This window comes from Toxotes jaculatrix, chromosome 5, assembly GCF_017976425.1.
Source record: "Toxotes jaculatrix isolate fToxJac2 chromosome 5, fToxJac2.pri, whole genome shotgun sequence".
Taxonomy (NCBI): domain Eukaryota; kingdom Metazoa; phylum Chordata; class Actinopteri; family Toxotidae; genus Toxotes; species Toxotes jaculatrix.
The window spans coordinates 13,011,254-13,033,303 of NC_054398.1; the positions used below are offsets into that span (position 1 = coordinate 13,011,254).

At 43.0% G+C, this 22,050-nt stretch overlaps 1 protein-coding gene across 5 annotated transcripts in view; it reads left to right on the top strand.

The window, feature by feature from the left end:
- shank3a (SH3 and multiple ankyrin repeat domains 3a) overlaps positions 1 to 21,019 on the top strand; it is a 198,538-nt gene extending 177,519 nt beyond the window's left edge. For 2 of the 5 annotated variants that reach the window (XM_041038624.1, XM_041038625.1), the window contains exons 16-25: positions 339 to 421; positions 1,750 to 1,874; positions 2,213 to 2,348; positions 6,734 to 6,814; positions 7,479 to 7,606; positions 7,868 to 7,973; positions 8,705 to 9,231; positions 9,329 to 11,427; positions 15,299 to 15,333; positions 16,736 to 16,886. In XM_041038624.1, the coding sequence (XP_040894558.1) occupies positions 339 to 421; positions 1,750 to 1,874; positions 2,213 to 2,348; positions 6,734 to 6,814; positions 7,479 to 7,606; positions 7,868 to 7,973; positions 8,705 to 9,231; positions 9,329 to 11,427; positions 15,299 to 15,333; positions 16,736 to 16,752 (3,337 nt within the window). In that variant the 3' untranslated portion in view covers positions 16,753 to 16,886. Of the gene's footprint in view, positions 1 to 338; positions 422 to 1,749; positions 1,875 to 2,212; positions 2,349 to 6,733; positions 6,815 to 7,478; positions 7,607 to 7,867; positions 7,974 to 8,704; positions 9,232 to 9,328; positions 11,428 to 12,280; positions 12,328 to 14,620; positions 14,673 to 15,298; positions 15,334 to 16,735 lie in introns of all 5 variants that reach the window. The other 3 variants (XR_005894100.1, XR_005894099.1, XM_041038626.1) reach the window with 3 other exon arrangements.
- Positions 21,020 to 22,050: the final 1,031 nt, after the last annotated feature.

Genomic DNA, 22,050 nt, shown 5'->3' on the forward strand with positions numbered 1-22,050 from the left:
CTCTTACTCTTGTCCTCTGTCTCTCAACCTCTGTGTGTGTGTGTGTGTACAACCTCTGGAAACCCTGAGCTGTGGTGTCTTGCTTGGCTTTTAACCTGATTGGTTAACAGGAAAAGAAGTTTATGTGTGTACTTATTTATGTATGTAGGTGTGTGTGTGTTTGTGTAGGTGTGTGCAGGGGTGTGTGTGCGCGCTTCCATCTCCTCCCACTTCACATCCCCCACCGATCGACCCTCTTTACTCTCCTGCCCTCCCTCTCGCCCCTCTCTCTTTATGTGAATGTGTGTGAGGATGGTGTTGGATTCATACCTGCTCTCCCTCTGTTCTCTCCTTCACAGTGACTATATCATTGAGGAGAAGAATGCTGTTTTACAGAAGAAAGAAAATGAGGGGTTTGGCTTTGTCCTGCGGGGAGCCAAAGGTGAGATTAACACACACACACACACACACACCTTTGCCAAAACACACTCACTACATGCCCTACATGCCTGTTTCCAACATGTGTGATAGTTTTGATGTAAGAAGTAGTTTGTTGATCTGAGTCACTGACTATGGCTCAGTCTCGATTGTTACTCTGTGAGTCAACAACACGACCAGCTTTGGTCAACACTCAGCTTGTATACTCAGATGCACTCAGGCTTCTGTGTGTGTGTGTGTGTGTATGTGCATGTGCCTGTGTGTGTCAGTGTGTGTGTGAACGCATGTAGCCCCTTTGGTGGCGTCATCCTTGGCTGAGCTGTCAGCTAGCTGTCCCATCTGTTCCCCACACATGGCGTTGAGCTTTAGTAGAGACACACTCCTCTTTACCCTCCTCTCTCATTTCATCGTTCCTCTGTCTGTCCTTGTTTTTGTTCCTCTCTGTTCTCCTTCACCTCCTTCATATCCTTCCTGTCCATTATCCTCTCAAAATATTTTCACACAATCACTTTCATACCTTCCGCATTTCAAACGAAATCGCCTCCCTACTCATCTCCATCACCACAAATTCATTTTACTCATGCACGTGCCAGCTCCCTGCTCAGGCTGGTTACCATGGCAACCCCTCTCAGGCACCTTGCCGGGAGTCTGTTACTGCTCCATCACTCACTACCATGGATCTTGGCTCACCCTGCTCTCTTTTACTCACTCTGTCTTTTACTCCCCAATACCCTTAAACACACACATACACAAACACACACACTGCTGCGGTACACTCTCATGTGTCAGTGATTTAGTTGGATTCACTCCAAGATTAAATGGAGTTTACAGTGGCGCATTCACTTAACAAAGTATGCTTGTGTACTGTATGTGTGCATGTGTCTGTTTTGTTGAGACATGCCTGAAGTTGTGTGACATTTGATAATGTTTTTGTACTCACCTACATGTATCAGTGATATTGTTTAGATGCAGCAAACAACAGTAGCAGCATATCCACTCAGGGCTACTATTATTCCTGTCTAATACATTTAGGCAGTTCTAAGTCAATGATTACAGTTAAACACTACAAATGTATTAATTAAATCATTTTGTTATAGCTATAAGGAAAGTTTTGAAAAATTCATCACTGCCTCCAAGGAAATTAAAACAGAGCAGATTTAAACCATCAATATTCTGATGTATTCTTTACAACACTCAGTGCTACATTTTCTGTTTGTGATCTTATTCTGGTCATTGGCAGTCTCATTTAAAGGAGAAAAAAAAGACTCAAAGGAAGCTACAAACTTTATTTAACTGTTCTGGGCGGGTTTGCTCTGTGTATTTTATTCTCAGCTGAGACGCCCATTGAAGAGTTCACCCCGACCCCCGCGTTCCCCGCCCTGCAGTACCTGGAGTCTGTGGACGTCGAGGGAGTGGCCTGGAGAGCTGGTCTGAGGACGGGAGACTTCCTCATTGAGGTAATTAAGGACAGCTTTTCATCGGCTTCTTCCACTCATGACTGAACACAGTGGTAACGGCCTTGAAGACACAAGTGAAACTAACAAGTGCAGGATTCCATCTACAAAAGGCCTGTGGTGCTTTTGTAGATGGGATATTTTGTCTCTCCTGTGCCTGCGAAGATGGTTTGTCAAAAATTTTTGCAACTAATGTATGAAAAAAACAGAGCTTCTGTGTTTGAAGTATCCCACCCTGACTGACCAGAATTTGCTAACTATGGTGCTTGTATGTCAACAGCACTGCAGAAAACAAGGTTACCTTTGTGTCAGCCTGTCTCATTCTGTGTGTTTTCTCTTAGGTAAATGGGGTGAATGTAGTGAAGGTGGGCCATAAGCAGGTGGTGTCCTTGATCCGGCAAGGGGGCAACAGGCTGCTGATGAAAGTGGTGTCTGTCACACGCAAACCTGAGTCTGAGGAAGTCGTTCGCAAGAAAGGTAAAGATCAGAGGGATGGAATAAACTCCTTTGTGTCCTCCCTTTAAAAAAAAAGTATATTCTAAATTCATATATGTTAACCATTAACCAAATGTAATACATGTAATGTTCTTGTGTGTTTTTTCTATGGTCCGGCTAAACTATTACTAAGCTCATTCATTAGTATGATCAATAATTTAAATAGAACATGCTCCACTAGTTGTAAAGTAATGGATTAATTAGTTTGTTGAGGGCCTATAGAGATTTTAGCATGGCACATGGAATTTTTCACTGGATGTCTCAGGTATTTGATTAAGAATTTTATAACTGTAATGCAATGGAGACATGTAAGTTGGTTTTATGTACAGGAGATTTAGGAAAATATGTGTGTTTCCGTTGTTCCACCACGTTTCCCTGCTGTAAATTCATGTGGTTTCCATGTCAACCACAGTACACCATTACTCAGCTCCCACACAATGCTGGAACTATGACCTCGGGACTATGTACGCTTCAAGTGTGTGTGTGTGTGTGTGTGTGTGTGTGTGTGTGTGTGTGTGTGTGTGTGTGTGTGTGTGTGTGTGTGTGTGCGTGTGTGCACGTGTGGGAGCATGTGTAAGCATGTGTGTGTATGTGTGTGTATGTGTAAGAGTGGTAGAGTGGTGTGTACACCTCCTTTGCAATTATTGAGATACAGAGACAGTGATAAATGGGTTTGACCTAGTTTCAGTGTGACAGTACTGTATCAACTCAATCCTGCTACTTAGGGCCTTATGGTCTCTCTTAATCTCTATTTCTCTTTTTCTTTCTCTCCTCCACCTGTTTCTCACCTCTGTTGCTTTTGTATCTTTCCTTATTCTTGTCTCCTGTTAATTAACCCCTTCTCTAGGTTTTATCATTTCTTGATATGGCTGATGACAGTACATACAACTTAACATATTCTGACAAAAAACAAATAAATAAAAATAAAAATAACCATAGGTCCACTTACTAGCTTCCTTTTGAATCTTTGAACCAAATTTCACAGTCTTCCTCGCCACACTGAGTTTGCTCTGTTGTCATAAATAAATTAAAGTAAAAGTTTAACATTTTTGGAAATAATGCATTTTCACTTTCTGGCAGACAGAAGAGAGATTAGTACCACTCTCATTTTTGTCTGTTTAATAGGAGGCCACAGCCAACAGCTGACTAGCTTATCTTTGCACCGTCTTTTAACAGGGAAACAGCTAGCCTGGAAAAAAAAACACCAGTCAACCTACCAGCTCCTCTAAAGCTCTCTAATTGGCATGTTATTTCACATTTATTTAACCTGTACAAAAGCCAAAATATAAGAATGACAATTCACCGTTTTATGGAAGGGTTATGTATTGGATTATTTCTTGGCTCTGACCAGTTGCCAGGCAACCAGCAAAAACTCTGGGTCTCCACTATCAGTTACTGATTCTGACCAAGGAGTAGTTCACCACATAAGCCCCATTTAAAGGGAAAATTGTCATTTTTACCTTTTGGTTTTTGGATAAATTTTATAAATGAAATAATACTTGCAAAGTAGTGAACTTTAGTGCTTGTGGTAGGTGGACTTTGTTACCCTTTCTACCCTGCTGTTTGCCCTAGCCTCATATTTAACCGACAGACATAAGAGTGCTATCAATCAGCTTACTCTCAGGAAGAAAGCGATTAAGCTTATACACTTGATGAGCAGTTATCTAATTAGCCAATCCCACAGGTTCACTGAAAAGGGAGAATTGAAGACTTGAAAACCATAGCCTGGTCTGAGGAATCTGGATTTCTTCTGAGGCCTGCAGATGGCAGGGTCAGCATTTGCTGTAAAGAACATGAATCTATGGACCCAGCCTGCTTTGTGTCAACAGACTGGGCTGGTGGTGGTGGTGGTTTAATTGTGTGGGGAGTGTTTTCTTGGCACATTTTGAGCCTCTTAATATCAAACAGTCATGGTTTGTTCAGGCATTTATTGCCACAGTTTAACATCTTCTAATGGCTGCTTCCAGCATGATAATGTACCAACGTCACAAAGCAAAAGGCATCTCAAACTGGTTTCATGAACTTGACAGTGAGTTTAGTGTATTTCAGTGCTCTGCCCAGTCATCAGATCTTAATCCAGTAGAACACCTTTGAGATGTGGTAGAACGGGAGATTGGCGGCTTGAATGTGCAGCTGACAAATCTGCTGAAATTATGTTATGTAATCATGTCAACATGGACCATAATCTCAAAGAAATGTTTCCAACATCTTGTGAACTCCATGCCACAAGGAATCAGGGCTGTTTTGAGAGCAAATAGAAGCCCCACCCAGTATTAGTATGGTGTTCCTATTAAAGTGCTCAGTGAGTGTATACCCAAAATGTTGATCTACAGCTTTAACTTATTTATTTATTTATTTTTTTACTTGCTTTCAGCAGATTAATGCATTTGTGCAACGTAACACCATGGTATATGTATGTATGTATAATTGCATTTATTTAGGGTGCCGTTACCTTTAATTAGTGGTTGATGTCTGTTTCTTCTTGTTGTATTCCAAAGTCATGTTGCCTCCAGTAAAGCTTGCCTATTTTCTGCTCGTGTCTAAGCTGCTGAGATCACAGGTATTTGGTAGGAAGTAGGAGTGAGGTAGATTAAAAAGACAGTGGCTGATAAGGTTCCTCTTTTGTGAATCGAAGAAAAGATGGACAGACAGATTCAAGTGCTGAGACACAGGCAGTGCAAACAGCTGTAGAGCACAAGATGCAGTGTGTCTAGTGTTTCAGAGCTGAGGGATAACAGGATTTTTCACTCCTGCTGCAAACTTCTCCCAAACGTCTTTTTTTTTTGTTCTCTCTTTTTTTCTAAAAATCATCTTAAGCTGTGTTGAACACCCTTTCCCCCTCCACTGCTTCTCCAGTGGGACATACTCTGCATATTGTGCCGCACCTTTGCACATATGCACAGACGCATGCTCACACATACGCACTCTTTCTCTCTCTCTCTCTCACACACACACACACACACACAATCAAGCAAACACATTCTCTGCACCATGCGAGGCCTCACTACTGCCACCGTTGCCATGGTGACTACACTGCATGTTTGAATTAAGCATTACATTACAGCAAAAGCATCTCTCTCTCCCTCTGACTCTGTCTCTGTTCCTCTCTCTTTCTCCATCCTCCTCCATCTCCTCTGCTCCCTGCTACTGTACCAGAATGTGCAGACTGGTGAGGAAATGAAGATGTTTGATATGGACTGTACCCAGGATGGCGTATGTACACTAGCTCTGCAGCTGCTGACGGCAGCAGGATAGTTGGGCTCTAGTAAGGCACTGGGGCATCTGTGGGACTTAGAGATCTATCGCACTACATTGGTGCATTGAGTATTAGCTGCTTGATGTCAGAGTGAGCTGATCTAGTTGTATTGTGGGGTATTGTTAGGAAACTTGAGTTTGTTAAGGCATGTGGAGATTCCGGCTGTATGTGGGTTTATGATCACCGTTCGATTGCATGGCATTATGTTGTTACTGCAGACTTAACATGCTTAAATACATAACATGCATTATTTTTAATTTGGTTAATTACAGTGTTTATTGTGACCTAATTTAAGCCTGTAAATCTGTGGTTTGCATTTGGAACTCAGATTTGGTAGATGTGTTTTACTGCTTTGAGTGGGACAAAAACAGTCCAGTTGCCTTGTGTGTACAGTAGGATTGGGAGGCTCCCATGAGTTTTGGGGTATAAAGTCTGCAGCGCATCATTTACCTTAGCTGTTGAATTTACTGTCATCTCTTCGTCTGTCAGCCCACATGTCATTATGTCCTCCCTCTGGGAGTTTTCTCAGAGTGTCTGCATGTGGTCCTGCATGTGGGAGGATATGCATGTGCGTGTGTAAGCCGGTGTGTTGGTGTGTTTCTGTCTGATGCACACCTGCTAAATTCCAGACAGGCAGCATATTAAAAGTAAGATGGACGACTTTCTCCCTCTCCTTGCCGCACTCATTTTACTCATTCTGCCTACAGTGGCAGACAAATTCTGTTGTTCTGTGTGTAATGGGAGGATTCAGAAAACTGGGGATGTTACAGAGGGGACTGAGCTATACATTTACTGCCCCTGGGCTCCTCAACAGAGAGGAATTATTGCAGCACAAAGACTAAAAAACTGAAAGTCTTGCAGACATACTGACAAATTTAAAGCTGTTGAACCAACAGAGAACAAAACATGAAGAAGTTGAGCTCCAACCGTAGCCTGAACAAGGTCCTGACTAAGTGCGAAGCGTCCAGTTCATCTGAATTTGACCAGATCAAAGCAGTGAAGACGGGATGGGCTGGCCGTCTGGGGGAAGCCAGGAGGGCACTGAGCCGCAAAGCCAAAGGATTTTCATCTCCCTCAACTTCATCCTCAACACCATGCCTTCTCTCCACAGCTCCCCCACCACCCAAGAGAGCTCCCAGCACCACCCTGACTCTGCGCTCTAAGTCCATGACCGCTGAGCTTGAAGAACTGGGTGAGTGCCAGAGAGCTGGCATGCAAACTCCACACTCTCCTCCTCCTTTTCTGTCATATTTCTGCTTTCCCTTTGTCATTAAAACTTGGTGTGTCTCCTAACTTTTAGAATAGTCACTTCTGTTGGCTTGTTCTTGTCATTTTCCCTCCTCTGCTGACGCTATCTTTTTCCCACCAAGCTTCTGCTCGGAGGAGAAGAGGAGGTGAGTCTGAGGCAAGAAACTGACACCTCTCTGAACGTCATAATGATGATTTATCACTGCTGTGTCAATTTAAGCAGTGTCGATAAGAACAGAAGAGCAGAACACTTGAAACACGTGCACTGTCTTTCTCCACTTTTTGTCTTTCTCTCTCTCTCTCTCTCTCTCTCTCTCTCTCTCTCTCTCTCTCTCTCTCTCTCTCTCTCTCTCTCTCTCTCTCTCTCTCTCTCTTTCAACCCTTAGCACTCACTCCCTAGTGGTCATCAAGGAAACACAGTGAACTTGTGATTTTGTGCAATACCGCAGAGCATGCCCTCATATTATAGTGTATAGCTACATTTTGGAGATGCCTTTTTAATCACAGTTTGTATTCTTTTCTGTGTTTTCAGTGTCTGAAATGATGGCACAACATTTCCCTGGTATTATGTCTCAGTGTTTAGTTCTGGCTCATTTCCTTCTCTACAGAGAGACTAGATGAGATGTTGGCATCCCAGGAGTCTATGTTGCGTTCTCAGCCCTCGGAGGCAGATTACAGAGCAGCCACTGTCAAACAACGGCCTACCAGCAGGAGAATAACACCAGCAGAGATCAGTGTGAGTGCACCTACACGCAGCACACTGGCAGACAGCATATGCTGCCATGCTGGCGCACATACAAACTCAATCTGACACATAATGTACTCAGAAACACCTGGGCTACATGACGTGCAACACTGCACTCGTGTATACATGCACTGCTATGTGCTACTTTGTTCTTGGTATTCTCTATACAGTTTTTGGAGTGTTACCGAAGCTTTAAAGACTTTAAAACTGTCTTTCATGACACAATGAATTCTCTGTTTTGCTGTGCTGCAGTCACTGTTTGAGAGACAAGGGATGACTCTACATGGAGGTCTTCACCCAGGCATTGAGAGAGGTCACATACCACTACCAAAGGGGATGTCCAGGACCAAGTCTTTTGGTAAAACAATCGCCCATCCTGTACATATTCAAATCAGGTGAATGATAGTGTATCTTATATACAGTATGCTTATAGGTAATGTAATAACACGTAGGGAATATAAGATAAGGAGGCTTCATTCTTTTTCATAAACTGCATCACTACACCCATAAAGAATAACATGTAGACAGCAGTACAACAAATAGAAAATGCTGAGGACGAAGCTGCATCTTAATGAATTTGAAGTTTGAAATTTGAAGTGCCTGTCAAACCTTAAGAGATTAACAGATGTTAACAGTTGGCATAGTTACGAGTACATGCTTACATTGCATTGCATGTCCAGAATGTGCAAATGTGCTTATTGAATATTCACAGAAACAGATTTGCAGGGCATATGTTCAAGCACAGAGCCTGTTTTGAAAGTAGATATACACATTCATTATTAATGCTCTCTGTATTATTAAACGGTTTTCCTGTTTTCAAGTACACTCATTAAATGAATGTTGAATTAACTGTTAAATAGAATAAGTCAAAGAGCTAGAATTACATGTTTTATTAAAGTATTGTATAGCTTGGTATGAGACACCTGATTCATTATTAACTGTGTGAACTGTGAACAGATTTACTGGTGGATGCATTGCAGTGTATTTTTCATGAAGCTGTGGAGCTGCTGGGCTGGTATTAAACAGCCCTTTTTTTATGAGCTTACACCCCATCACCAGATGATCTGTGCTTTTCCCCCCTTTCATCAGGTGCCACTGAGGAGGATCGTCTGTCTGCCCTTGCAGGCGAGCACCGTTTTCCCCGTAGTTCCTCTATGACAGACAGCCTCAGAGACCACTCACAACCCCATCCCATCCCTCCACCTCCACAAACAGCACCTCCGCCTCCTCCTTACTACCTAGACACTGGTCCCCCACCAGCCTTTTGCCCTCCTCCTCCCCCATCTAGGACCCAGAGTCAGGGCCACGAGCCTGGAGCACGCTCCAGCTTCAAGCCCTCCTCCTTGGACCTGCCTTACGAGGCCGCTCACCGACAGGCCGCACACATCGAGAGACAGAAGAAAGCCCGCTCCATGATCATCCTCCAGGACTCTTCCCATCTACCTGTAGAACCTACAGAAATTCCCAGACCTTCTGCTGCTACTCCACCTGAGCGAATCAAAAGGAAGGGTCGGGTTATTGACAACCCTTATGCTAATGTGGGTCAATTTAGCATTGGACTGTACACACCCACCAAGCCCCAGAGGAAGAAAAGTCCCCTGGTAAAACAGCTGCAGGTAGGTTGCATGTTACAGATGATTTCTGATTTAACTTCAGTGCCAAAGACCCTGTGACCTTGACATGTTTGGTTGTTCTTTTTTTGTCTTACTGCAGGTGGAAGATGCACAAGAAAAAGCTAGTTTGGCCTTAGCTGCTGCCCACTCCCGAGAGAGCTCACCCTCAGGACGACACCCACATACCCATGGGCACACACACACCAGCCGTGCAGACTACTACCAGCAACAGCTGATGGCTGAGCGAGAGCGTATGCGTGCCCAGGGAGAGATGATGTTTCAGGGTAAGGGCCCCTTTGCTGCTGCAATCGCTGGAGCAGTTAAAGATCGTGAGCGTCGCCTAGAAGAACGGAGGAAATCCACTGTCTTCCTTTCTGTTGGGACCATGGAGGGGGCGTCTACCACCAGCTCTGACGCCCCCTCACTGACTCAGTCTCACTCCATCGATGAACGGATGCTCACCCGAGAGCTGGGACAGCTGCCCCCCCCTGCCTTGGCCCTGAGCCCCTCACCTAGTGGGACCACCTTCATCCATCCGCTCACAGGAAAGCCCCTGGACCCTAACTCACCACTGGCTCTTGCGCTGGCCGCAAGGGAGAGGGCACTGACCTCCCAGAGCCAGTCCCCAACTAGCAGCCCAGAGCCAAGGACTAAACAGGAGCGGGCAGGCCAGGGCATAATATTCATTGACACTCAGACCAAAGAGTCTCCACATGAAGGGGCACCCACATCTCCCCCTTTCTCTCCTAAAAGCGCCAAGGCAGCGGGGTATGGAGTTGGATCCTCCCCAACACCAGTTTTAGTTCCCCAGCCCACCAAACCACAGTGGGCCACATCACCATCACCGGTATCATTCCGACAGGAGATGGAGGCCAGAGTAGAGGAGAGGAAGGAGGAGAAGAGACTAGAGGATAAAAAAAGTATGTTGATCAGTATTATGGATACGTCGCAACAGAAAACAGCAGGGCTAATCATGGTCCATGCTACTAGTAATGGCCAGGCTGTTGGGGTGGGTTCAGACCTAGAACAGACCCCTGCCTCAGCGTCCATGGAGCCCAGCAAATCTCCAAGTCCACGGGCTAAATCCCCCAGTCCCACGGTCTCCCAGCCCCAGGCCCAACCTCAAACCCAGCGTCCCGCCAGTCCAGCCCAAGAGAAGAGCCTGGCTCAGGGAAGCTCCGAGGAGGATGTGGATCCGTACACAGTGACCCTGCCCCCTGTAATGTTGTCCTCCAGTGATGAGGAAACAAGAGAGGAGCTACGTAAGATTGGAGTCGTTCCGCCACCAGATGAGTTTGCTAATGGGCTGCTGGCACAGGCACAGGAGATGCCAGTGTCCCCAACTAAACCTGCCACCTCTCCCACAGCGACTACAACACCAACATCCCAAACTCCCTCAACCCCAACAACTCCAATTGTGACCCCCACCCAGCCTCAGCCTCCCCAGCCCCCACCTCCACCCAGTGCAGCAGCTGTCTCAGGGAAGCCCTCTGACCCTCTGGAGCCCCCACCGGTGGGCGAGTCTGGCTCTGCGGCTGACTCAGGCGTGGAGGAGGCTGACACGCGCAGCTCCAGTGAGAGAGAGCGAGACCACCATCTTGAGACCACCAGCACCGTCTCCACGGTTTCCAGCATGTCCACATTGTCCTCAGAAAGCGGCGAGCCTGCCGACACACACACCACGCACACCTCCTATGCCGACGGGCAGACTTTTGTGCTCGACAAGCCGCCAGTGCCTCCTAAGCCCCGACTCAAGTCCCAGATAGGAGGCAGTAAAGGCCCCGTCACCTTCAGGGACCCTCTGCTGAAACAGAGCTCTGACAGCGAGCTGCTATCACAGCAACAGGCTGCTGCCCTGGCTGCTGCTGCGGCTGGAGGAGCTGGGCTCCCCTCAGGTGGTTCAGCCTCAGTTACTGGACTAGCCCCCACCAAGCCGCGCTACCTCTTCCAGCGGAGGTCCAAGTTGTGGGGGGACCCAGTGGAGCCCCGTGGGCCGGGAGTGGGGCTAGGTATTGGGAGTTTGGGCAATCTTGGTGGGCTGGGACTGGGACTGGGTGCAGATGAGGGAGCAAAACCATCTGTTATGGGGGAGCTCAGTTCACGACTACAGCAGCTAAATAAAGACACTAGGTCACTGGGGGAGGAACCACTGGGGGCATCACTTGACCCAGGGAGGAAGTCACCTGTGACAGGGGCCAGGTAAGGGAAAATCTAGTAAAAATGTACTGCAGAACTGTATTTAACACTGAGAGACAGAACAAATGGTTACATTAAAAGTGATGATTTCAAGTTTCAGTCTTATCTCTTACTCACACAGTGGCAGAGACATCGGAGTTAGCAAACAAAAAACGGTTCCACTGCCCAACTTCAGAAAATCTTACATTGATTAAAAATTGCAAACTTGTCAGACACTATGAGTTTAAGTCTTTTTCATTGTTTATCAACAATTTATAATACTTACTTATTTACATCAATGTCTCCCTCTTGTTTTTTGCAATAATAACCCCATTGGATGAGCGACTGCAAACAAAGAGGCTTTCATTTATTATTTAAAAGCAAACATATTTTATTACAAAGATTTAGATTCTATGTTAGTCTGAAATTTTATAGCATTTCCCTGGAAAGAGGGATACCTAGAAGCAGTGTCAAAGCCAGCAGATAGAAGATTTATTTTGTGCATGATGTGATTTCGCTCACATTTTAAAATACACAAGTGAATCTTTGTTTAAGCCCTTCTACTGTGATGGTTGGTGATAATGAGATCAGAGGTCACCAACATTGCTGGCTTTAGCGTCCCTGACAGTGTTAGTGTAACAACATAGTTAATATGTTGTATACCTTTCTATGGGCTATACAGTTTGTTGCAACATCAGTAAGAAGAAAGCACATATGAGGCGTAGAAAAGAGTCAAAGTAAAACTTGCTTACACAGCGACACCAGGGGGATTTGAAGCATCTGAAGTACAGTGGTGTTTTATGTCTGTTTTTTTTCTGTTGGTTTCTTTTTTCACACCATACTTGAAAGTACAATGAAGTCGTTTATATTTCTGCAGATGTGAGGACACCGAAGAGAATAAACCTTAAGGTTATAGCCCCTAGGGTAAACCAAAGCTTTTTTGAATGTTTTTTTTTTCCTAACAAGCCTATCAACTAATACCATTGAAAGAGAACAGCCCTTTTATACTTTTTGTTTCATGTATTTTCTTATATTGTTACCTTGTTTGCATCACCTGATACTTCAGAATCTTTCAGAATAAAATTTATTACAAAAAAAAAGTCTTTGGTTATAGTGCCAAAATAACACTACTGTAATACTGTAGTACTACAATTGATGTCTCTGGTTTCACATCTAAACTGCCCCTTGTTTCCATAGTTACAGCTGTACTTCTTGGCCTCCTGTTAAGTGATGTGTGTTGTAAATATAGTATATATAGTAAATATAGTAGACTGTAGTATTTAAAAAGTTAGTGTTAAGCAGTGTGTGTGCGTGTGTGTATGTCTGTGTAGTAGATTATCTGTTGGTGCAAACAAGGTAACAGGGCTTAGAGGCATGCACTTCCTGAAAGCCTCTCATCATCTCACACACACGCTCTCACTATTGGTTCTAACCTACAACCCTGTCAGTGGCTACCCTTCCAGCTTTTCCTTGAGCTTTTCCCAGTGTCTTTGTTCAAATAACGCACAATACATCCTTATATCAGCTCTTTGTAGCCATCACTGATATAAATTTCACAAGATTCAGTATTGTAGTTTCCTTCTTATCACCCCCCCCCCCCCCCCCCCCCCATTCCACAGTAATATCAGTGATAACCACAAAGATTTAAGGATGTATGTTCAGAGGTATTTGAACATGGTTAAACTATAATGGTGTGTCATGTTAAAACCACCCATACACAATCCTGGCATTAACAGCCATGTTAATGACAGGACTATCAGACAAAGTCCTGACCTTGTCAGAAGTCCTGAGGTGCCACGTGGAGGAACTGTCAAATAAATGGTGGAGTGTTCTGTTTTGATCTACTCATGATTTGGCTTAGGATTTTTCTCAGGTGTCCTCAGTGAGGTTGTGTGTTTATGGTCGGGAGTTCAAATCTGGTGTTTGAAGAATGAATGCTGCCTTTGTTGTTTTGGTTGTCTATTATAGTTTTACTCAGTCATAAAATTGGCAATAATCAATGTGAATTTCAATGTGCTGTTTAGGAGAGCTGTTTATTTACAGTGATTTCTCTCAAACTTAGATTGTAGCTATCAAAGAGCTCAGGAGTTTGTAGGCACAGTTCAGGCGCAGTTCAGTTTGATTTTTGGTGCTTTGTCCTCATTTCTGTGAATAATGAGGGTGGGAACTTTTTTGCTTTCACTAACTTCTGAATAAGAAGGCCCTGAAAAATATGAGAAGACAAGCTAAGATTGAGAGGATTTAGAACAGACTTTTCTTTTCCAGTCCTCTCATTATATTGACATCTGCAGGTGGAGCTGGCCAACTTCACACAACTGAAACCAAATTGCATCACATTTTTGTGTTTCAGTCGAGCTGTCAACAAAATCACTTACATAGCAGTCTCAGAAAAAGAATGAAAGGTCTTTCCAGAACAGATCACCACAGGGCTACAAGTGAAGGGTGTTTCATGCTAACACTGGCACGTGTCATTATTTTGTAACCACAACTGTCGGCTTCCACATCGGTGTAGCAAAAGTCTACTACTACTTCTTGTTGTTGCTTCTGGACATCTTAAAGGCACGATTTACCTCCAGTTCCTCCATAAATACAGCAATGTCATTTCATCAAGACAATGCATTGTTTGCATGACCACAAATTAAATACATACCACAGTGACAATGAACCAAACTCAGCCATCTATCATTGATTTGTACCACGACAACATCATGATCCCTGAATGGAAAAGGTGAGCATGATATCAAATACAACATTTCATGTAGCACTCAGCTCTGGCTGGGCTCACCGTTTCCAGAGATTATGCAATCAAAGTCATCCCCACCACCTCCACCCTGACAGTTGACTGCCCTCAGCTGTGACAAAGATGATCATGCACACCATTATTTCTCTCCCTCTCTCTCCCTCTTTCTCTTTGCCTCTGCATTTTTGTCTCTTCACCTGCTGGAACATTTCACATATAACAGAGGCATCCCAGCACTCTTAATCGTAATGTTCTTTCCATCACTTACTCCACTCATTGTGTGCCCCATTTTAAACCCCTTCAAAAACCACACATGCTGCTGTAATTTGTCTCTTGTATCCACCTCGTTCACATGCTGTGTATCGTAGCTTTGGGTGGTTTAGAAACCTGTGGGTCTCATTTTTATTTCAGTTGTGCTCTTTGGTTTTCTGTTCTTCTCTGTTTATGTAATTTGCATAACTTTGTTTTGTTTTTCAGTGATTGTGTTGAGGATGGCCATGGTCCCTGACTGTCTTGCTTATTGGATACTGTAGGTTTCTTAAACCATGATAAAAACAGAAGAAAATATGTTGCAATTAGCATTTCTTTAAAAGCCAGTGCACATACACACATCCCATATAAATATATAATATTGCACATACAAATGTAAATTAATAACTAGTAAATGGCCAGCAAGAATACTAGTTCTTCAATTCTGCATCATTTCAGAATAAGTGCAAAAGTCAAGGGACATGTGCCCTCCTTTTATTGGTGTGTTTATTTGTTTGTTTGTTTTTCTTTCTTTGTGCAGTGTTTGATATGTGAATAGTGTGCTCATTTCTCTCTCATGTAGCCCACTGGTCAGACCTTCCAGTGCTGAGGCCAACTCTGCTGTCTTTGTCGTGCTACCACATCAACGGCATCAGCACACAAATGCACACACACCCCTATAAATATATATACTCACAGATGCACTCACAGCCACTCTCACGCAGTCACATGCTCTCACCTCTGCCCATACATAAGGCATGTCAAAGACAGCGGAGTCGGCTGAAGCAGACAATGAGTCTGGTTGGCAGGCTGCGTCTCATGGAGTGATGCTAACATTCTCTCCCATTGCTCTCTCTCTGCTCACCTTGCATGCTCCGCCCTGCTGCTCTGATCTGATTGGTCTAGAACTGACTGTGCGCCCAGGAGGGCAGGACGACTGTGTAAGTGCGCATGGAGCTCATCTCATATCCGTCGGCTCCCTGTAGTCTGATCATTCTTCCAACCTGTGCGCTGCCTTAGCTACCTTTGCTCCATTACACTCTTTTGTCCAAATCTCACCCATGACAAAAGTTCCAAACACAGTAGAGGGAAAACATGTGCCACATTTGTACACGAGACACACGCTAACATGCATGAATGAAAATAGAAACCACTGCACCAACTCAACTTAGGGCCTCTCCTTTCTGCTTCCCCCTGCTTGCACCAAGCTAGACAAAGCACTCATATTAGCCTAAACTCTAATCCATCCCTCTTCTCCTTTCTGACCATCCTTTCCTCTATTAGCTCAGTAGTATACTAATGGCTAATCAGCCACTCTTAGACTGCTTCACAAATATATACTTCTATTATTTTTGAAAAGAGGGTGAGGTGTGAAACAATAGATAGAAACTCGAGTGACTGTTGCTGCAGTCTTAGATTCATACTGCTAAAGAATTATTGCCAAATTGTATTAGAGCAGTTTTTCCTCTACATGCTGCAGGTGGTAAGACTGAGTTGGTTGGTCAATAAGATTCCCTAAATGTTAGACTCAGTGCTTTGAATTAACCGTTAGCTGCATTTCCAAGGTAAACACACATTTATTTTATTAAATGAAGCTATTCTGCTTCATGTGCCTCCACATGTCCTTTAGCAGCAGTTTAAAGACATAATAAATGTCAGAGCTATTAGTGTCACCTCTGTTTTCTTTATACACTGTAATTCTTACAGTGCCAAACCAAATGTGAAATTCTCCTCTGAGATCTGCTTACTGTGTCTAAATGTAGGAGAACGTATGTACTGTATGTGTGTGTGTGCATGTTTGTGCTGTATTTGTCACTTATTAAAATGTAAAGTCAGAGAAATCCACAGTAATCACTTCAGGGCCTGTCTTAACAGGCAGTAGCTTTTCGTTAAATCAATTGGAGGACAAAGATATCCGTCTGTAACGGTCAGAAGGACTCAGTGTAGAACAGGTGTCAGTGAAAATACTGCCATATATTTCCTTGTATAGCTAATGTATCACTAGAAATAATGATGGAAGTCCCAAGTGGTGTTTCATGAGTAGTAAAAAGAGTTTAATCCAAAGCTGTAAATAATCTCAGAAACTCTTAGAGTTACAATCACTGAAGGTAGCGTGCTGCTTTAATGTTTCTGTGATGTGAGAATAGCTTGGTTCTTCTAAGTCAGTCTTGCCTCTAGCATACACTGACTTAAACTTTAGAAAAACTGACAACACTTTATACATACTGTATTACCCAAAGTTCTCTCTCCGTTTCTTCTGCTTCTTCTTTATTTGTACCTTGCTCGCCTACATCTCTGTAGTTAACGTTCCTGAAACCTTCTCTGTGTCTCTGTCTCCACCAGACTTTTCAGCAGCCTAGGCGAGCTCCACACCATTTCTCAGAGAAGTTATGGCACCACATACACCATCCGCCCTGGCAGCCGTTACCCCGTCACCCGACGCACCCCCAGCCCAGGTTCAGGCTCACCTGATCGGGGCGACCCTCTCGGACGATTCTCAGGCTTCGGCCTACCGCCCTCGCCAACTACACCACCGCAAACCATCCTCAAATCCTCTAGCCTCAGCCTACCCCAGGAGCCTAAAGAGGTCCGCTTTGTAATGAGGAGCTCCAGCGCCCGTTCCCGCTCTCGCTCCCCTTCCCCATCACCCTCCCATTCCCCCGGGCTGGGTTCACCACTTTTAGCCCTTCGGCCCTTCCACCAAAAACCTCTCCACCTCTGGAACAAATACGACGTTGGAGACTGGCTGGAGAGCATCAACCTGGGGGAGCACAGAGCAGGGTTTCAGGAACATGAGATCGAAGGCTCTCACCTCCCAGCTCTAACCAAGGATGACTTTGCAGAACTGGGAGTGACACGAGTTGGACATCGCATGAATATTGAACGAGCACTAAAACAGCTGCTAGAGAGCTGACCCCTGCCCTGAGACACAGCAACAGTTAGAGAGAAAGACGAGGAAAGAACAGGGAAGATACAGAGTTGATGAAAATAAAGAGAATAGAAAGGGACCGCTCCTCTTTTACTCTGGCTGCTTGTACGTTCAGCATCACAAATGTTTACTTGTGGTCCTTAGCGACACTTTAAGTTCCCTTTCTGCATTAATACCCTGCACTTGGCACTGCACTGAAGAGGAGGAGTTAATACATTTGTCCCCCTCTACTCGGCCCTTAGTGTCTGCCCAGCTCCTCGCCTGCAGCCAATTAGATCAGACCTCAAAACGGGCACCGGCCGTTCTTTGCCGAGGAGAATCGCATGAGCTCCAATTAAAACATTTGATTTGTGAAAGCTTTAGTTGTTCCCTTAGTAACACCCACACTTGTTCTCTCGCTATTCCCTCCTCTCCTCTCTACCTCTATCCCTCCATCTATTAGGCCTCTGAAAGCCTTTTGCAGTTTGAGTAAAGGAGGAGGAGGAGGAATTTTTGTTCCAAACAGAAAGCTCAGTTGCCTTTCAAATTATTTATACAGAGATCAACAATGATGAACACAGGACTATGGACTTAGTGCTGACACAGCTGTGAACAGGTGTGTCTTCTCTATACCTGCTGTTGTTTTTAAACCGAAGACTTTAGAGCCCAGAGGTGGAGCTCCACAAAGTAAACCACAGGAGAAAACCCCTCCGCCTTGGTACCCAGACTGTGCTATCTATTATATTTGGAGAATGTTTAACCAACACTCGTGGCTTTTTTCATAATCAATTTTTTGGTTTTCCAAAGGGAATATTATATATAGGTATTATATAATATGATATATATGTATCTAAATATAGCTTTCAGAAGAAAAGACAATGTTGCAAAGAGGAAATGTAATAAATTAATCTGCGCCTGTTTTTGGTTTTTAGTATAGAAGGCAGAGAGAAATCAAAATTTATTCCACCAATAGTTTACTCATTTCTACCAATTATATACATATATATATATATACATATATATATTTGAAAGAAAAAAGTATATAGATATGGACATGAGATTTTTGTCATAGGTATACAACTTTCCTTATGATCACCCTTTCTTGAACCGTAGCATGACGAGTTGCATCATGGTCTTGAACAGAGAGTTTGTTGTTTGTTTTTTATTTTCTTATGGTCTTCCTTCATACAAAAGGGCATCCCGTAATGTGAGGCTGAGACCCCAGTTGACACCCATCCCTACTGCTTCAGCTACAGATCTTGCCGACGCAGTTCTGCCTCAGATTTATTTCTCCACCTAATGAGACAGCTAGTTGGTAAAAGGGGCTCTTCATCTTATGCCTGTTAATCACTCAGGGATGGAAGTTTGGGGCACTAGCATGGAGAGGTTGTTGGCTGTTGTTTTAATACTATCCACTTAAATTCTTACCTGTGAGGACATTGTAACACCACTGCAGTCTGAAAAAACCTTAGAGGGCTAGTAAAAATTTCCATCCCTGCAACCCCTGAGGATCCTTCTCAGACTGGGCTGCACAAGGTTTGGTGTAGTGAAAGAAGGTCAGGAAAAGGAAACATTGGGGTCTTTCTCATCACCAGTAGAGAGGAAATGACCTTGGAAGTGCCCGGAGAGCAGAAATCTTTTTAAGATTTCATTATTTCCCACAGAAGGAAACCGCAGTTAAATTCTAAGAGTGTGAACCTGGCCAAATTAAGCGTAAAGTTAAACTATTCAAACAAATGTTTGTTTTCCTTAAATTCTGATTTTACCTGGAGTATAACATAAAGTTGCATTACAAGGGCTTAAACGAGCTAGACATACAGAATGTGCCCTTCTGAAATGCCACTGCAGGAAATGTGTCTGTAGTTTATCAGGCTGTGGGGATGGGAAAGCCTCTGTAAGGTCTTAAAGAAAATTCAGTATTTTACAACCTGGCAGTCTCTTGCAGCAACACTGCTTCCCTGTATCTCTACAATTTACTTAGTGAGTAAAATATTATCATGAACAGTGGCAGCCAGAGCTCTAAGAATAAGACCCAGGTTGTAAAAAAAAAAAAAAAAAAAATTAAAAAAAAACAACAGCTGAATTTTTCTTTAACAATATAAAATCTATAATTGTACTCATGAGTAGCTTCTGCTGGCAGTGAGAAACAGTGAGTTTTATTCACGCAACAACAAAAAAAAGAAGCATTTTATCCATAGCTTTTCTCTGACAGGTGAGGTAATCTTTATTACCATAAAAAATGCCAAGGCAGTTTTACTTGGCAAGAAGTTGTGTACATCTTTTTTCTTTTTTTTTCTTTGCTAGCAGTTTGTAAATGCAGGTGGTGAATATAACGTTGTATCTGGGTTGTAGGAATAGCACTCACTGCCTCACTGTGACCTCACTGATTATTTTACTTCTGACTCCAGTGTTATGTCCTCAAACTCATTTGGACTTTTTGTGTTTATGGTTCTTTTTTAATTTTTTTTTTTTTTCTCTCTCTTTTGTTGTTGACATGTTACCCTCGGACACTGTGGGTAGATTTTGTAGCGTGTGGAACATGATAGTTAAATCTTTCACTCATTTGAATTTTAGAGTGACAGAAAAAAACTAATATCCTGTCCATTCTAAACGTACTTACACTTGTAAAAATGAACAAACTACAAATATTTGCTTTTTTTTAAAATCACAAGCAATGTATATATGATAGATTTCATATAAATTTTTGAAAAACAAAAAGTATATAGATCTATATATGAATGTTTGGCATATATGCATAGTTAACCACCTGTGGAAAAGGTGAGCAGATTTTATTCTTTCTATGAACTCTTGAACTTTTGAACTCTGAACTATGAACTAGGGGATGATTTGCACAAAACAAGGTGACAAGGTGCTAACATAAAAGCCACCCATTGTTCAAGCGCATGCGTGCATCTGGATTCCCTGAATCTCTCTGTGTGGTCGTTCCTCTTCAGCGTGTGTTTACAACTGTGTGTATGTGTGCAAATGCTTGTTTGTTTCCATTCTGTGTGTATTTGTTTGAGAGAGAGACAATGAGAATGCATATGTGACGGTGAGAGAGTGTATGGTTGATTGTTAGGGTTTACATCATTGGCGTTAGTCCACTAGAGCCTTACTGTATTACCATCAGAGATACCCGGCAGTGGCTGTGTCACACAAACACACACACACAAACAGAAAAATACATGCATACATCTTTAATTTCAGACTGAACACAATTGTTTTGCATTCTCGTTTTGTACAGAGTGACGTCTTCAAAAAGTGGACTGTCCTGCCCAAAAGAGGGAGGGAGAGAGCGAGAGAGAGAGAGAGAGAGAGAGAGAGAGAGACAACTATAACTCACCTTGTAACTGTGTAGGTACAGCTTACGCAGTGTCACTGTTTTGTACACCCATTCCCAGATGGCATTTGCGCTCCTTACCCTCCACTCTGTCTGGCAGCACTCCTTTTTCCTTTTTCAGACCTTCAGTTTCTGAGTTTTGGGATATGCTATGTGAGGTGATCTAGTGAGGAACACAAAGGAAAAATGTGCCAAAAAATAACTTAACTTTTAACTGTATATTTGTCTTTGCTTTAGGACTATCTTAGTTACAGCATTCTTGAGCTGTTAGACTCAATAATATGGTGCCATCTCCTGGAAATCTTGAGAACTACAGACATTTGTTAGATCCTTCAGTATTTCCTACAGGTGGAAATACAGTCATTGTTATTATTTTGTAAAGTAGCAGGCTATATGTATATGTATGTATATACATATATACATACATATTTATATATGTGTGTATGTGCATACACACATATACATGTATGTATATATGTATGTATACAAATACATGTATATATGTATGTGTATATACTTGTATATACAGGTACATATATATATATATATATATATATGTACGTATATACACACATAATATTGCCTGTGTATATCTACCTGTGTGCTTTGCATCAACATTTCTATTTAAATTTTGAGACAAAGTATCACAATTGCTTGATTTTACTGTGATGAAGGTTATAATCCAGCTTGACTTACTGTTCCCATATAAATACAAATAACAGATGAAAACACAAACACTTGAGGGGTGAACGTGTAACAGTCTGCCCTCGCACAGGTTAGCCTGGTTCGAAGAAACAATGCTGTAGTGAATACCTGGTTGGATTGTTGTGTAAGTTTACCACAAATGCAGATGCAAAACGAGCAACGTGTAACAGACTTACACATCATTAGGTGAAATAAGTTCAGTGAAGGGTTATCTGTCTTATTTTCTAATCAACAAAGCACAATCTACATAGTGTAGGGGGAGCAGTGTAACCTTTTTAAAAACCCACTAGGGTCCAGTCATCCACTGGAACCAGTGATCTTATCATGAAAGGGGTTTTTCTTTCATTGTTGGTTTTCTCCTTGTTTGCACTGTGAAGTTTAGAATGGTGGATGTATCACTGCAACACCTCAGCCTTGTCTCACAGGTGAACTTTCCCTTTCTCAGCACCTGATCACCAGGAAAATCATCTATTCTCCCAGTGACCTCTGGACACTTGGAGCATCACAAAACCTCCCCCATTCATTTTAATACATGAAATCCCAAGCTGAAATACAAGTTAACCAGAAGCTACCTAGTATTCCTCATGTTGCAGAGTAAGGGCGACAGTGAAGGTTGAGGCAAGACCTGAGATGTTGCCCAGGATATCTCCACCACAGAGATATATGTTTGTTATATTATGTAATAAATTTATAATTAAAACATGA